General features: G+C 31.9%; 1 protein-coding gene across 1 annotated transcript; it reads right to left on the reverse strand.

Moving 5' to 3' along the window:
- Nucleotides 1-9,900: 9,900 nt before the first annotated feature.
- Nucleotides 9,901-13,061, reverse strand: LOC137832572 (serine/threonine-protein kinase D6PKL1). Its single transcript, XM_068640802.2, has 2 exons — nt 12,307-13,061; nt 9,901-10,730 (listed from the first exon to the last, which is right to left on the reverse strand). The coding sequence occupies exons 1-2, from the start codon at nt 12,846-12,848 to the stop codon at nt 9,935-9,937; spliced, it is 1,338 nt and encodes a 445-aa protein (XP_068496903.1). The 5' UTR covers nt 12,849-13,061; the 3' UTR covers nt 9,901-9,934.
- Between the last annotated feature and the right edge of the window lie 3,900 nt (nt 13,062-16,961).

A 16,961-nucleotide genomic window follows, 5' to 3' on the forward strand; every position in this document is an offset into this window, starting at 1 on the left:
AAAATAAATGATAATCGTACAAAATAAAAATGATTCTACTCCCACAATAAATAGGAAGAAAGAAATTATGGTTCAACTAGTTCAGTCTAATTTGAAAAAACATTATTCACCTGTTTTTATTTATATATTTTGAATGTATTTAAACATAGTGTTTGACATAAGTACACAAGTTTGTCTTCTTTTTTTGCGGGTCAGCAAGCCAGCCCGTCCCACTATTGGCCCGCATAGGCTGCGGGTTATGCGGGACGGGCTTAAGCGGATCAACAGGATGAATTATTGAACTTGTTTCACGCTTTTTACTAGCAAGCTGCAAGCCAGCCCGCCTCGCATTGTCAAGCCAGCCCGCCTCGCATTGTCATCCCTAGTTTGAATGTTGAAAGTAAAATTCCTCTAAATGCTAGAGATAAAAGATTGATCTAAGTAAAAGTTCTTTACAATATTAGTTGAAGTTTTCATTTCTTCAACAATGTGCTACCTAGCTTGTCACTGTGTCACGTTTACAAGCACAATTATTTCTCGTAGGAGGCTAGGTTATTTTATGATAACACATTTTTTCATGTAATTGTTGGACAAAAGCTAGAATACAATTCTATATTTCAATTTTTTATTTACTAATTAATAAAAAAATAAATTACTGTATCATTTAAAAATTTAAATTAAGAATATGCATCTTACTTTTTAAACATTAACAGAAGTAAAGTTAAAAATTATATATGACCTTTTCATACCATTTGATTGCATCCATTGATCAGTTTTTCATATTACAACTATGATAGTTTTAGTGTTTTAGTTTCATATATGTAAGCTTAGAATTTGGTGGAGAAAAACATAAAATCATGCTACAGAATGAATGCAATGGTTTAGAAATATAGAGATCTACAAAATAAATAAATAAAAGTGATGGTATTGGTGAATGTATCATTTAAATTTTATATTGCAGGAATTTATTTAATTGTTATATGTAATTTTTTTTTAAAACGTGTCTATACAGTAATTTAATTTTGTTGTACAAAATTGCTACTTGCAGTAGTATTTTTGCTGTATGAAAATACTTGTTTGTAAAAATTAATTTTTTATACAAAAAATTTGCTTGTGTGCAGTAATTTAAAAATAATTATTGTAGTATTTTGTAATTTGTTGCATTTTAATTATGTTGTCTTTTAACTCTTGTTGTTTATTAGACTTGTTTCTATTTACATTCTAATTTAGGTATCTGAACTTAGGTCTACTGATTCATTTGCCGTTCAATGCTCATACATGGTGTTGTAAGGGTAATTGATGCATTTTCTTACTGCTTCAAAGAATCTCACTAATAATACTAGTTGATACACACTAAACATTTCTCCAAATAATATCTCTTAACGGTTTCTTTTTAAATGTAATAATTCAGAATCATGAGCTTAAAGAAATTAAGGATGGTGCATCTTTGATATCACCTTGTAGGGTTTCTTTACCATCATTGAGCAGATACATCTTTTGTTGTTAATATTATACTAATTAAATTAAATTATAACTTTTCATGTGGAGAGAATGTTTCCTTATTAAAATATCTATGCGCATTTTGTGGGTCTTTTGGAAATTCTAGGATTCAATTTTATGGATTCATTGATCATAGGGTAGAATATAAACAAAAGTTCTAGTACTAATTTATGAAACAAAGTATCTTCCTATTCTAAATTCTAATCCCTTTTATTTGCGTAGTTTTTAATAATAGGATAAAATATGTTTTTCAATTTAGAAAACTTTCATTTGCGAAAAATTGACTGGTCTTTATATAATAGGTTTATTTTTGTTTCCGTTTTAACTAGTCCTATTAAAAACTAAGAGTATTTTTAATATTGAATCTTCAACAAAGATTTTGTCCTACGAAAATGTTTTGTTAGCACTCTCTGTTTGGTGAGGATATGACAATGAAATTTTTTTTAATTGTGATGGGAGTGATGTGGCAAGAAGGCTAGTTTTGTAGAAAAATGTTAGGATTTAGGCATTGAGTGTTATTGGACGTGGGAGAAGAGAGGAGGTTGGCAGTGAGAAGCGCGAAGCTGAGAAGGGAGAAAGAAAAGTGGTAAGGTCAAATGGACAAAAAAAAGCAGCGACCTCATCAGACGGGGTTTGGATCATTATCGGAGTTATTCGTGAAGATAACCAGTAGCACAAACCAAGCTTTTTAGGGTATAGGGCGTTTGAAATTAGGTAAGCGTCTTTACTGTGCGAACGTTGTTGTCTCTTTCTTTGTTGTTTAAGGCTTGTTTGGATTAGGGGAGTGGAAATGAGGAAGTGAATTTGTGATGATTTAAAGGGAAAGTGTAAAGAAAGTTAAGATGTTTAGATTAAGGTAAATAGAATGGAAAGTGTGGAGAAAGTTTATAAAAGTTTGTGAATGATATGATGGGTGTGATTAAAATTATATATTTTTTAATTGATAAAAATGTAAGTTTACAAATTTATCCTTATATTTAGAAATATTTAAAAATTAATTTTATATATTTATTAATAAATTATAATTATTTTTAATTAAAATATTATTTAAATATTTATAATTATAAATATTTGATAAAAAATTATTTTTATATTAAATAAAATTATTATTTTTATCTTTACTTTTTTTAATTAATATAATTATTATATAATTTTATTTTTTAATTATTAAAAATATAATTATTTATATTTTTATTTATATTTTTATTTATATTTATAATTTATTATATATAATATGATTAATTATTTTTTTATAATAATAATTTTTTTATAATGTTTATAAATTTTATATTTAAATAATAATTATATTTTAATTAAAAATAATAAAAATTTAAGTTTAAAATAAAAGGGTAAAAAAGTAAATGAGAATAATATATATATATATAATATATAACTTTCTTCGCATTGTTGCAAAGAAAGTTTTGTGTAGAAATTTTTTGATTAGCGTGCTATTTTGTTTTTATTACGTGTTTTTCTTCTCTTTTTATTGGCAACAGTGATTGTTCGTTTTTCTGCGCTTGGAAACAAACACAAGCTAAGTGTTCATTGTCATGACTGAATTTTTTTTTATTTTGGTGACTGATAATATTGTCCATTTACACGATATTAATGTTATCATGTTATCACCGTTTGAAATATTAGATTGGGTTTGAATAAATTTTTGTTTGTGTGTTTGGTTCTTGCAAGATATGGTTATATGTTTCATAATGTGGTTTGGTAGTGAGTTTAGATAAGTAAAGGCATATTTTGCATTACTTAATAAGACAATAAGAAGATGATAAGTAGGTGAAGTAACCAGAATTTTTTATTGGGGTGTCCAGTTTTGATTCTCAATGCATGGGATGACTAATGTGAAGGAAATACCCATTTTGTGTGTGTTTGTGTGCATAGAATGCTTATAGGTTGATGTATGAAAGAATCGTGGGGTGAATTATGATCTTTGAGTCCAGTCCTTGAATTTGTGAGGAAGTAACCAACATTTTTTAATAGGGTGTCTAGTTTTGATTTTCAATGCATGGGGTGGCCAATATGAAGACAATGCCCTTGTTTGTTTGTTTGTGTGCATAGAATGTATATAGGTTGATGTATAAAAGAATTGTGGGTGAATTCTGATATTTGAATCCGGTCCATTACTTTGTGAGAAAGTAACCAAAAATTTTGATTGGGGTGTCTAGTTTTGATTTTCAATGCATGGGGTGGTCAATGTGAAGGCAATGCTAATTTTTTGTGTGTTTGTGTGCATAGAATGCTTTTAGGTTGATGTATGAAAGAATTGTGGAGTGGATTTTGATTTTTGTTATGAATATATTACAAGATAACTAAGTAATATATTGAAAAGAAATCCTTATTTGCAAAGTTTACACCTCTAGTCTCATATGCTTAATTTTAGTCTCTCTCTAAATTTCACAAGATATCACAACTTATTACGGATATAAGAATATGGTTGGCCTACATAAAGCATAAGACAGTAAATATGAAACAAATGAATGCACCCAAACAAAGTAAAATTCATCAAACTACTTTTTAATTACAGACATTTAAGAGTGCTTGTTTGTTCTTTTTCTCATCAAATCAAGAGGAACCCATTTCAAAAACATAACTAGCCCATTAGTGTCTCATTTTGTTATATACAAAAGAAGGAACTTGATTTATACACTCCTTGGTAAAAATAAAATGTTCTTTCTGAAGTAAAGTGGGTTAGGAACAATTTACCTTTCATAAGAACCAAGACTTTGGTGCACGCCACAACATTTTAAGCACACAAAAACTGATATGAAGATGCAATTAGAAAAAAGCAATTCACAATTAGGAGGTAATATGCATTTCACATTTTTCTGTTATAGCAAAATTCACGCACTTAGTTTTCTTATAACTTAATCACAAGGATCTTAATAAATCCTTCCAAAAAAGGGTCAAAACTCAGGCTCATTTTTTAGTATAATAATCACTGATCATGACCATAAACTACTAAAAGAAAAAAAAAGTGCATAGGTGAATACACTTACGCCCATTTAGGATCTAGAGCATTACAATTAGCACAAAAACGATTATCTTTTTGAAGCAATAAATCCTTCATCCTTCTTTACCTGTAAGAGACTTGTCAATCATTCAGCTTCTCCGGAAAATAAAGAGAAAATAACGTTACTTTCTAAGATTATATTATAAATATTATTATATGCTTAATGGTCAACCAAAGATGTAAAGTTTTAGGAACTATGGGTATACTATGAGCAAAATGGTTACCATTCAAAGATTTATTATTACCAATAGTGAGCATTGGCAAGGAAGAATGAACCAAAAAGAAAGTTGAAAACTTGCATCAACTCTAACAACTTCTGTTACAGCAGTAACACTTCCAGTTATGCAAAGACCAAGACAACCATAATCCTGAGAATCAAACAAAGCTAGCTAAGAACACCTTTTGCAGTGCTTTTCATTTAACTAAGAGAGTCTAAGAAAAAATATGAGAAAAATATAGTAGATATAGAACCTTAATTGTCCCACCAGCAATATGCAAGTATGCAAACTTTGGAATAACATCATAACAATTAAAATAAAAGAATAACAACATTGTAGAATATATTTATACTATATATTTACTCATATATATGGTCGGATCACCATTATAGACATTTTTTAAGAAAAAAAATTGAATACAGTTTTGAAGTATCTTTTGTTATTTTTCATTAAACTAATTATTTTTCTCAAGTAATCTTTGTTCATCTAATCCAAACTTTTACAGTACATATTATAAAAAAAAAATTAATACTGATTAGAAAATGATATTAACTACATGCTTGGATAATCTATACACCCCTTCCCAAAGTTCATTTATTGAGAGACAAATAGCAATACCATTCAAAAGGGTTATTCAAACATGCGCTAGAAACATCTAAAGAATGACATTAATTTGAGTTTTGTTAATTTTTCTCTTCCTTTTTCTGAAGGACAATAAGCAAAGGTGGAGAAACGTGCGTTGGTCTTTAGGGGAGCAAAATTTATAAACCAAGACAAGGAAAAGTCATTATGAATAGTACAAGATACTAATGAGTGTTTTGTTTTATTCTGGATCAAGAACCTCTAGCAATGCAGAAGCTGCATTTCCACGAAGATCAAACCTCATCTTGTCAATTTCATCAAGCAACATGACAGGATTTCAAACTGCTACTCTCTGTAAATCAAATACAAAAACAACTATCAATCTAAATCAGATCCCAAAGAAAACCAGAGCAACAAACATGTATCATGAGTTTTTATTCAAGAACTTTTCAATGTTGAATTGTATTCCTGCGCAAATAAAATAAAGAATGAAGGAACTAGAAGGCTTAACTCTTATCTGAACCTTTGCTAGAGTGATTTTTGCCCATTCACACTATACAGTTAACATTTCCCAGCCAAGTTTAAGCATTGTTGCATGATTGATATCAGAAATTGATCTCAATCCAAGGCTCCCCATGTTTCAACTTTCTTGAGAACTTCTTTAGGCCTTAGCTAGAGTTGAAAACTGTAGAATAACATGTTGGATAACAGAGGAAACCAAAAGCACCCTACCCATATAAGTCAACAATGACCCTTTTCAGGTTTCAAACTTACTTCTGATCCTATTGACAATGGGCAATGTATGTTGTTTCCTTGGTTTTCCAGTGAAGACTAGAACTCCCAAATAGTTAGCTGACAGGGTTCCAAACTGAGAGAACTTTAATTATGAATCTCTAGTCCAAAGTATCTAAGGCTTTGGTGATGCTATGTTTAATAGCAATGTTTCCAGCAATACAATTCATATTAAGAAAATTAAATTCAGATTCCACTCCAAAACAATCCAAGATTTTCCAACCATGAACAAAACCTCTCTGATTTAAACGAACCAAAGACATTGTAATAGTACTAGGCAAATGAATTTGAGAGAAAGGATCTTGGTCCTTTGAAGTACTTTCTTGGATTTAAGGTTTCAAGATCAAAATTAGATATTTTTCTCTCCGAACGAAAATATGCATTGAATTTATTGAAAGAAACTAAAAACATGCTAACCAATAAATTCTCTAATTAAGGATTGTATTGAAGAATATCAAACTCCAACTAACAAAGGGAGATATCAAAGACTTGAGATTGATTTATCTTTCACACATCAACTCTGATTTAGCTTGTGTTCTTAGTGTCGTTAGTCAGTTCGTGCACAATATAGGTGAACATAAATTTTGTTATACAATTACATAAAAGTTTCTCCTCGAAAAGGAGATTTGTTCAAGAAGAACTTCAATATCAACCTCCGGATATTTCACATTTGTAAGATGTAAGCTTACCACATGGAAAAGTAAGAAGCAAAAAGTTCTAGTTAGATCTAGTTCAAAAGCTAAACTTTGAGGAATAGTTATTGGACTCTGTGAAAGTTTGTGTCTCATATTACTTTTTGAGGATTTACAGTATGCACTTACTCATAGGGGTGACAATACAGGTTGGCCCTCCCCGCATAAAAGGTAGCCCGCGGACCAGCCTACATAAGGAAAATATTTTTTAAAATTAAAATTTCATTAATTATAAAATATTATTTATATTACTAAAAAATTAAAATTTTATCCTTGTTTCAATTCATTCAATTAAGATAAATATATATATATATATATATATATATATAAATACATTCAAGTATGGTGTTGTTAGAAGGCTTCATTAAAAAGTAATCAAAAAAATTTTTTGCATATATTTTCCTTCTATATGTATGTAAGTATAAGAGTATCTTATCAAAGTTTTGCTACAAAATATTTTAATGAAATCTTTTTTTTATATTATTAAAAAAATTTAATTATAAAATTTACTTAAAATTAAACTCACTCTTATTCTTAATATTAACTTCTTTACATGATTAAAATAAGATATTTATGTTTTTGATATATTAAATTTATTTTTTAAAAATAAAATAAAATAAATGTCACAACAAGAATAATGAGTGGGGTATGAGTTTTTTAGTGTAAAAAAATAAAATATTTTTTTTATTCATGCATGTCAACGAGCTAATTCGCCTTATCCCGCACTTTTTAGTAGTGGGTTACGGGCCGATCTGCATGACCCGTCCTGGATTGTCATCCCTACTTACCCGTCTCATTTAACTATATTGTGATATTAAGAGTGCAAGTAACATTGTTCACAACCCTCCTTATAAAGCATGTGGAGGTTGATAGTTTTTTCATCAAGAAAAAACTTATAAAAAATATTCTAAAATTATCAAATATTCGATAAGATTAACTGATAAATATTTTTATCGAAATTTTGACAATTTTGACAAGTTTTGAAGATTATTAGACAAGTTGTTGGAGATCCCACATCGACTAGAGATTAGAGTCTTTCATTGTATATAAGTGGGTGCAAACCTCAACCCTATGAGCCGGTTTTATGGGGTTGAGTTAGGCTTAAAGTCTACTTTGTAATATGGTATCAGAGCCATTTTCGAGCCTATCCTAGCGAATATTTGTTGGGTCTATCGTGTCACCCGCTATCGGACCACCCATAATATATAGTCTCACGCTCGAGTTGGCAGTCTCGGCGTGAAGGGGGTGTGTTGGAGATCCCACATCGACTAGAGATTAGAGTCTTTCATTGTATATAAGTGGGTGCAAACCTCAACCCTATGAGCCCATTTTATGGGGTTGAGTTAGACTTAAAGTCCACTTCGTAATATGGTATCAGAGCCATTTTCGGGCCTATCGTGCCACCCGCTATCGGACCACCCATAATATATAGTCCCACGCTCGAGTTGGCCCTCTCGGCGTCTAGAGTCTTTCATTGTATATAAGTGGGTGTAAACCTCAACCCTATGAGCCGGTTTTATGGGCTTGAGTTAAGCTTAAAGTCCACTTCGTAATACAAGTTAAGAATTAAGAATGTATTACATCCATTTAAGAACTTGAAGAAGGAAATTGCTGAGATAAAGATATTAGATTTACTAGATTGTAGGTTTGTATAAAATATTGTATAATCAAATCTTCCTTTTAAGTGTATCAAGTACTATTAGAACATTGCATATCTATCTATCTCACTCTATATATATAAAATGAAAATCAAAGGGTGAATTCTATTTTTCAATTGATACACTCTACTTGCGATTCATCATTTATAGCTTCATTATATTTGCTGGTATTCCATGTGGTACTAAGTACATTTGAATGACTGCAATATATTAACTACATGATGTCTAGAACAAAGTGCGGACAAGTGAAATGGAAGCAAAATTAAATGCATTTCAATGAACATTAAAATACATTGAATTTCTCTGGTTGTATAGTTAAAAGTAATGTTCGCAACAAATTATGACAAACCTGTGATAAAGTGGGCAAAATAGTTTAGTTTGATTTTAAATTCTGTGGCAGTTAGAATTTACTACTGCATAAATAGCTGGAAATGTTATTATTCAGGGACCATTCTCATATCAAAACCATAAATGTTCTTGGTTGACACCATTTTCATATCTAATGCTCCAGGAACATGCACTAATCATTTTCCATTGTGTTTGGTAAGAACAAAATGAACAAAAAAAAATTATCTTGTTTGATTAAATTTTTTGGAGAGAAAAGAGGGATTGTGGCAAACCAAAATCCAGAGGTAGGACCAATCACAAACCACCACCTTCAGACCAAAATCCCACCCAATCAAGCCGCCACACACTGTGGCCCCAACCCACAAACCACCGTGATTCACCATAACCAAAAGAGCTTTTAAACTAAATTTTTTAATTAATTGATTAGTTAATTATATTGGATAACCATCTTTACATGATGATCTAATAGTTACTTAAATCTGTAATAGTAGTGTCCGTTGTTGACTGATGTCATGCAATTACCTTTTGTTAGGAAATAGTTTCTGTTTATCTTTTCTGAATCATAAAATAAAAACCTGCAATAGCAAAACAATGCTACATAATTATAACTATATGACAACTTTTACAGTCTCTTTATTGCTAAAAAAAATGTAAAATCAATTAAAAATTATATAACAAAAAATCACTTCGAACTTTTCTCCTTAAAATAAGTTTCTCAATTTTTTTAAAAACCACATGTACTTGATTTATGGAAAATAACACTTACCACATCAGTCCTTTTCTCTTTATTACATACTTTTAAAGAAAAAAAAATACAATTACTATCTCTTATTAATATAGTTATATACAAATATATTTATAAAGATGACATTTTTATATTGAAGTAGAATCGGTGAAAGTTGAGTTTTAAATATTTAAGCTTGCACACAAAAATTCAAATACCAAAAAAAAAAAGACATGATAAGTAGATTAGCAGTGTCCATAGGTTCCATTATTTGTAGGATTTTGTATACTTGTGAATATACATATTTATATTATTATTATTATTATTATTATTAATTATTACATAAAAGGCGATTTTATGGTAGAAGTGGTAAAAAAGAAATGGAAAATGGAAAATGGAGGTGTTGGGTGAGAGGGTGTCCATTAATAAGAATCAACGAAAATGTCAGGGGAAGTGTGATGATCATCATCATATACAGCTTTGGCGTTAGGTGGGGGAAGAAAGGGTGGAGTTGTACACCTAAGCAACGCCCAATTAACGCCGTCAAAAAAAGAGTGTTGCTTGATCGCAGAAGCCCCCATCAGCGACCCTAGCCTCTTTGCGGGGTCCTTAACCAGCAACTGCGATATAAGCTCCTTCATGGCCCCTGAACAACCCGGTTCCTTCGGGAACTCAAGGGCTCGAGCCACAATGTTCGCCAGGGTTAGCTCGTGGTCCATGCCCTTGAAGGGTGTCACGCCGTAAAACAGTTCGAACATAAATATCCCCAAAGTCCACCAGTCCACGGCACTACCGTGGCCCTCCCCGGACACGATCTCTGGCGCCAAGTACTCGTGGGTCCCCACGAATGACATCGACCGAACGTTCATGGGCTCCGCCACGAACGCAGGCCCGCTACGCAGCTTCTGCTTCTTCTTCCGCTTGCGTCTCGGCTGGAAACACGACGCCGTCGGGACTATACAGCTCGGGATTATGCACGACGACGACGCCACCCGTGCGCCCTCCACGTGGCAGTTGTTGCGCGTGGGAAGGGGGTTTTGGTCGGAGATTATCTGTGCCGTTGATGTGGAATCGTCGCATTTTAGTGACAGGTCGAAGTCGGTGAGCATGATGTGGCCGTCAGATCTTATCAACACGTTTTCGGGTTTGAGGTCGCGGTAGATAATCCCCAGCATATGGAGATATTCAAGTGCCAACAAAACTTCGGATGCGTAGAACCTGTGATTAGCATCATAATTATTGAATAATGTTTGTTAGAATGAGTAATCAAAGGTTTTGTTTGTTTGCAAGACAGAAAAATGTGGTTTGTTTTTGAAGTTGGCATGTGTTGTGCGACATATTTGGGACAACATCGATAATCTCCATGCAAATGGAAGAAAATAAAAGAAGTCAACGACATAGGCATATGCATGTCCAAAGTAATTTTAAAAAAGTCGTGTGTGGTGTTTGAGGTGAGAGTGAGACGTGCAAATAATGACAAGAGAACAAAAGCAGTTAGTAAAGTGACTCTTCATGCAAAGGAAGCAACTACCAAGCATTTTCTTTGTAATTTCACCCAGAATAAAAATCAGGGGTAGTTGAACATGTCTCTGAAGGATTCAGCTTTGTTTCCATTGGTCTGCGCTGTGCTGTTTTTTAACACGTAAAAGCGTGCTCAATCAAAAGCAGCAGAAGGAAGAAAATGAAACAAACATTTTTACATGCATTCCAATCTTTTTCAAGCCTCGCCAAACACACAGACAACCTTATCTCATCATGTGGGAACATATCAGGGAACACTCAAAAACCAAATTCCACTACATTACACAAAGATAAACAAATTAATTAATTAATTATACTCTACAAAAATGTTTAATTAGGAAAATCCCTTATCCCTGCCCAAGGAGATTTATTTTCCGCAATAGGGACCACTGCAATTTTAAGAAATAAAACGCAGAAATCCCGCAAAAATTATGGAATCAATTTTAAAATGTTTTATCCCCTCGAGTGTGTGTGTATATATATATAGAGAGAGAGAGAAGAAAGAAGATTCGTCAACAGGGGTAGATTCTCCCGTAAGAAAAAAGCTATGAACTTTTTCAGGTTAAAAAACTCCGTAGTCCCCACAAACCTGTAAAATTGACATTAAAAAATAAAAGAGCAAGTAGAATTTATCCAGCACCTCAAAGGGTGATGATGCGCACCTTATGGGTACCACAGTTTATGACAAAAAATTGAAGTAGCAGCGTGCGTTGTCGTTTTGACTTTGAAAGTAAAATTTTGCATAGAATGCATAGGCAATCACACCATCACGTGCCGCCATTTCCAAATCACTTCTCCAAAACGTCCTCATTATCACATTCTTAACTTCCTAAACCCACTCCAATATCAATGTTCTTCATAAAGATGGTTTAAAATTAAACAAAATAGGTTTGGTTTGGTTGGTTGAGTTGTAAAAGTAAAAGTAAAAGACTTTACTAATTTAATAAATGAAAGAACAGTAAATTAAAATTAAAAATTAAAATGCATACTTATAGTAATAATTCCTTGTGTGTGGTATTGGGAAAGATAAAATTCTATTTCACCTGAAAGCTTTCTACCATCTTTTAAGGGAATGCACGTAAATTACTAGAAACCCATAATGAAACCAACCCTATCATAATATTTTAATACTTATTTAGAATTTATATAAATAATACTCTAATTATTAATTGATATGATTAGTGAATAAATAATTTAACATGAGGATTCTTCCCTCCAGAACAAAAAAAAAAGAGATTGCAATGATTTCATTGGAAGGAAACGGCGGGCGCACCTGACGGCGGATTCGAGGAAGCGTTTGTTGGGGAAGCGCTGGCGGAGGACGTGCAAGTCACCGCCGGGGCAGAACGGCGTTAGGAAGCAGAGCCATTTGGGCGCGTGGATGGACGCGTAGAGCGTGGGCAAGAACGGGTGATCCAACATTTCCAGAATTTCCCTTTCTGTCCTCGCTCTCCCTTCCTTGTTCCTCCTCGCCAAGTCCTCCTTCTCCATCACCTTCGCTGCGAACACCGCGCCGCCACCTTCTTCCCTGGGCTCCGCCAAATAGACGGCGCTCATGTCGCCGGAGCCCAGGCGGCGCGTGAAGCGGAGGTGCGAGAAGGCCAGGGGCCTTGTACGGTGGATGAAAGAGGCGCAGGGGTCGGAGGAGGGCGCGTGAGGCTTGGCGTTGGGGAGTGGCGGGTGGAGAAAGTGGGAGGAGGTGGAGGGCGTGACGGTGGTGGTTTCTGAGCTGAAACTTGTGCTGCGTTTGGTGGTTGTATTGGTGGAAGCGAAGCTGAGACTGTGAAGGTCGTCGGCTAGATCCTCTGTGTCCATGGTTTGTGTTTGGGAATGAAAATGAAAATGAAAATGGAAGAAGAAGAAGAAGGAGAAGAAGAAGAAGAAGAAGTTGAAGTGTATTTGAGTGTGCGTGTGTGAGAGAGAGAGAGAGACAGAGAGAAAGAGAGAGAGAGGTTGTGATCGGAGAAAGAGGGTAATTGTCGGTTAGATCCTTTCCTTTTTTATTTTCCACAGCCACACGCGGCTTTCTATCTCAAAAGGGTTGGGCCGAGAATCTGGGCTTGGCCCACCTTCAAATATTATTTATTACAAAAATACCTAAATTTTTGAAAAAATCAAAATAAATTTCTCAAATATCAAACAAGTTTTTCTAAACTTAATAACTTACTGTTTTAATCCTTAAACACCTGTTAAAAATCATATTTTAAGGATTTCACTTCATAAATAAATATTATAGTAAAACGACTGAGTTTAGTTTTTTTTTTCTTTTTACTTCAGAGATTATTATTATGACAGTATATTTACTTACTTTTTAGAAATGTCTGCTGCTTTAAAAGTTTAAATACGTTTTTTTTTTAAATTATTGATTTAGAAATTTGATATTTACAAATAATATTTTATTTTGTTGTTGGTTCATATTACTGCGTAACATATGTGAATGATTTATGAGTTTAGCAGAAATTTAACCATTAGTATTTGCGGCTTGATTATGTCGTTTTTCTTAATTTTAGTTATTATAAGAAATTTTATGTATTCTCGAAATCAATTTAAAGAAATAAATGCAGTGATTTATAATTTTAAAAACTTTAATATATTTTATTTTTTTAATTACTTAAATATTTGATTTTATCGAGATGAAGAATATTACTTTTATTTTTTCACTTCAATTCATTCATGAACTTCTTTATTTTCTTTTCAATATCTATTTACCTATCAATTAGTTTCTTTTCTCCCCAAGAACGAGTTAACCAAATTTAAGAAGATCGAAAAGGAAATAGGTAAATAGATCGATGAGTTGGATAACAAAATATCAAAATAATGTCAAATTATTTTATTATTGACAACAATCAAATCACGAAGTATTTAGATGAAAAAAAACTATACTAGACACTCAATAAAATGATAATACAAATTTAATTGAAAATATTAAAATTTATTAAATATAAAAAATAGTAATAAACTTATGCCTTAAGCCTGAAGTTTAAAGGTTATATTATTTTTTTATAAGTTTGTTAATAGCTTATCAGTAAGAAATTAGGTTAAAAAAAACTATATTTTAATAAGTTTTTATTTTTATGTTTCGTGCTACCAAATAAACTTCACCTTATAAGTTGGTTTTATGAAGTTGAGTTAGCCTTAAGTCAACTTCTTAACATGGTATTAAATTCATGTCGAGTCTATCCTAATGATTGTTTGTTAGGCTTATCAGACCACCTGCTATCATCGGACCACCCATAATATATAGTCTCATACACAAGATGCACGAGTTGATAGTCTCGACGTGAGAAAGTGTGTTGTTGAAGATCTAACGTCGACTAGATATTAAGATCATTTCATAGTATATAAGTAGGTAGAAAGACTTAAAGTCTACTTCTTAATAATTATTTAATTTTATAATCATTTTAGTGTCTTCAAACCTACGCTATAGTTAAATTTATTTTTTCTAATGTAAGTTTAGCCAATCACACCTTGTAAATTTGTGTCCTATTGAAGTGTTATTTTAATAAATTTTTATTTTTATGTTTGATTAGTGCTACCAAAAACTGTAACATAAAATTAATGTTTTAAGTACAAATATGATAAGACTATAGTATTATGAAAATAGAATTTGAAAGCATATGCATAAAGATTAGGTGAGGGAAGTTAAAGAATGAAGTAAATAAGCTCTGCAGTATCCTTCACTCTTCTCACGTGCATGTTCAGGATCAGATGGTTACGAAGACTATCTTCAGCACTTATATATTTATTGTCTTTATAAAGGTTTTAAATGTTAGTAATTTTAAACATCTTGAGGGAAACATTTAAGTTTTTTATTTTATTTTCTGGAATTTGAAGTTAAGAATGAATTTCTTTTATGTCTAGTTTATATTTTAAAAAAACAATATTATCATAAAACTATTGATAATGTTTTGTAGTTAGATTTTTCCAATGATTATATGAAAATTGGAGTTAAACATTTTCGTTGCAATAAAAGAACATCCTATTATTTTATTAGTAAATTTAATAAGATAAATAATAAAGTATTTATAGTCAAAATACTGTGTTACTTATATATTTATCCAACATTTATATTTAGTAAAAAAATAGACTTGATTCATGAGTTTCTACTGTTGGGTTTAATAGTGCCAAAGTTCAAGATGGGGTGAATTGACCTTTTAAAACTTTCTCACAGCAGAAAATAAATCGATTTATGTGAAAATGAACAGATTTATTTCGGCACTGTTTTTGTTTGAAAAGCGTTTGTACAGCAAGGTTAATCACAAGATTATGCAGATAGATTTTCCAGATGCACACACACTGATATTAGAACGTAAACCAGTGAAACACACAACAGCAAACTTCAATTTCAAGCAAGTGATTAAGGTTCGATTGATAGCATGCCAATTAATTGAGTAACCTTTACAATCAACCTGTTCCAGTGACTTTTAACAAATTATAAGTGTTCTTCTTGAAACAAACAGTTTTCCAGAAATTAAGAACAGTGAATCACAGAACAGCAAGCTTCAATTTTAAGCAATTGTTTAAGGTTCAATTAATAGCTTAGACAATTTCTTGAGCAACCTATCACAATCAATCTGTTCCAGTGGCTTTTAACAAATTTTATATGTTCTTATCAGACTCAAACAACTTATCCAGAAATTAAGAACAGGATGAAACGAGCCCATAAAAAACAGATTTATTAATGAATGAACAGATTTATTTCTTTGTTGTTTTATCAATTATGCAGAAACTTAATTGCAGAGATTGAGAAAGAATGAACACAGGGCAGTTATACTGGTTCACTCAACTGAGCTACATCCAGTCTTCACCTAAAACCAAGGTGAAATTCACTAAATCACAGTACAAACAAACACAATTCCCACTGTTCTTGAAACCTACAAGAACTTAGGTACTCTTGCTGAAAAAACCTATTTCAGCTCACACACACTCTTCAAGAAAACCTATCAAGAAGAGTGTTCAACCAAACTATTACAAGAAATGAGAAGTGAAACGACTACACCTGATTGAGGATACAAAGATCTGCCTTAAACCAGTAGGCAAGATTGCTAGAACAGTAGCAGCACCTCACACCAAGCTTTTGGAACCAAACCAAGAACAAGCACTTTGTGATTTTCGAAATCTTTGAAGAACAAATGTTAATCCTTTGTAAACTCTTAATTCTCTGCTGTCAAACTTGTTTTTGCAAATGTATGAACGATGTTTAAACCAGAAACAAGTTTTCATTTTATAGAAAACCAACTTATAACAGAATTTTGAAAAACAGTTAAAGCTGTTATAAAATGAACAGATTGAAAATAAAATGAACAGATTTATTTTCAAAAGCAGTTAGAGAATTTGTTAAGTGAGGAGACTTAGTCAACCATTTTGGTGCAGAGATAAAACTGAAAAACGTTTAAGCTAGATATGGCACCAGAGACAAAAAGAATCTATTCATTTACAGATGAACAAATTTATTTTTCAAAACGAAAACAGAAAAGCTTAACTGTTTGAAACACAGTCGTTTTGAAATATAGAAGACTTAGTTAAAATACATGATGCATAAAATCTAATTTTCTCAAGACTTAGCCAAGGCATCAGTGTAAAAAAGAATCTGTTTATTTAGAAAAGAACAGATTTATTTTTATGCAGTAAACGTGTTTTTTGTAAAACATGTGAAAAACAGTTTAAGAAAAATTATGCTTGTTCTTATCACATGGCCAATGGTTATGAGGTGAGTTACTCAGCAAAAAGCCCACTCTTAGACAACCTCTAAGCACTACCTAAGACACACTTAAAGCAAAGCAAAATACACATGAAATGTACAGAGAAGTCTTCATCAAACACAATCTTGAAGGGGCAGCAACCATCTTCAACACCTACTGCTATTGTTTTTTTTATTCTATTTAATATTGTCTAATTTTTCATTTTCATAATTCTATGATTTGTTTA

Source organism: Phaseolus vulgaris, chromosome 11 (assembly GCF_051622355.1).
Source record: "Phaseolus vulgaris cultivar YP4 chromosome 11, ASM5162235v1, whole genome shotgun sequence".
Classification (NCBI taxonomy): Eukaryota; Viridiplantae; Streptophyta; class Magnoliopsida; order Fabales; family Fabaceae; genus Phaseolus; species Phaseolus vulgaris.

What these genes read in the sequence shown, in the direction of transcription:
- LOC137832572 (XM_068640802.2), bottom strand. Translation starts at nt 12,848, where the DNA reads ATGGACACAGAGGATCTAGCCGACGACCTTCACAGTCTCAGCTTCGCT. An exon ending in TTCCTCGAATCCGCCGTCAG is followed by an intron (nt 10,731 to 12,306) that starts GTGCGCCCGCCG and finishes TGCTAATCACAG; the next exon opens with GTTCTACGCATCCGAAGTTT.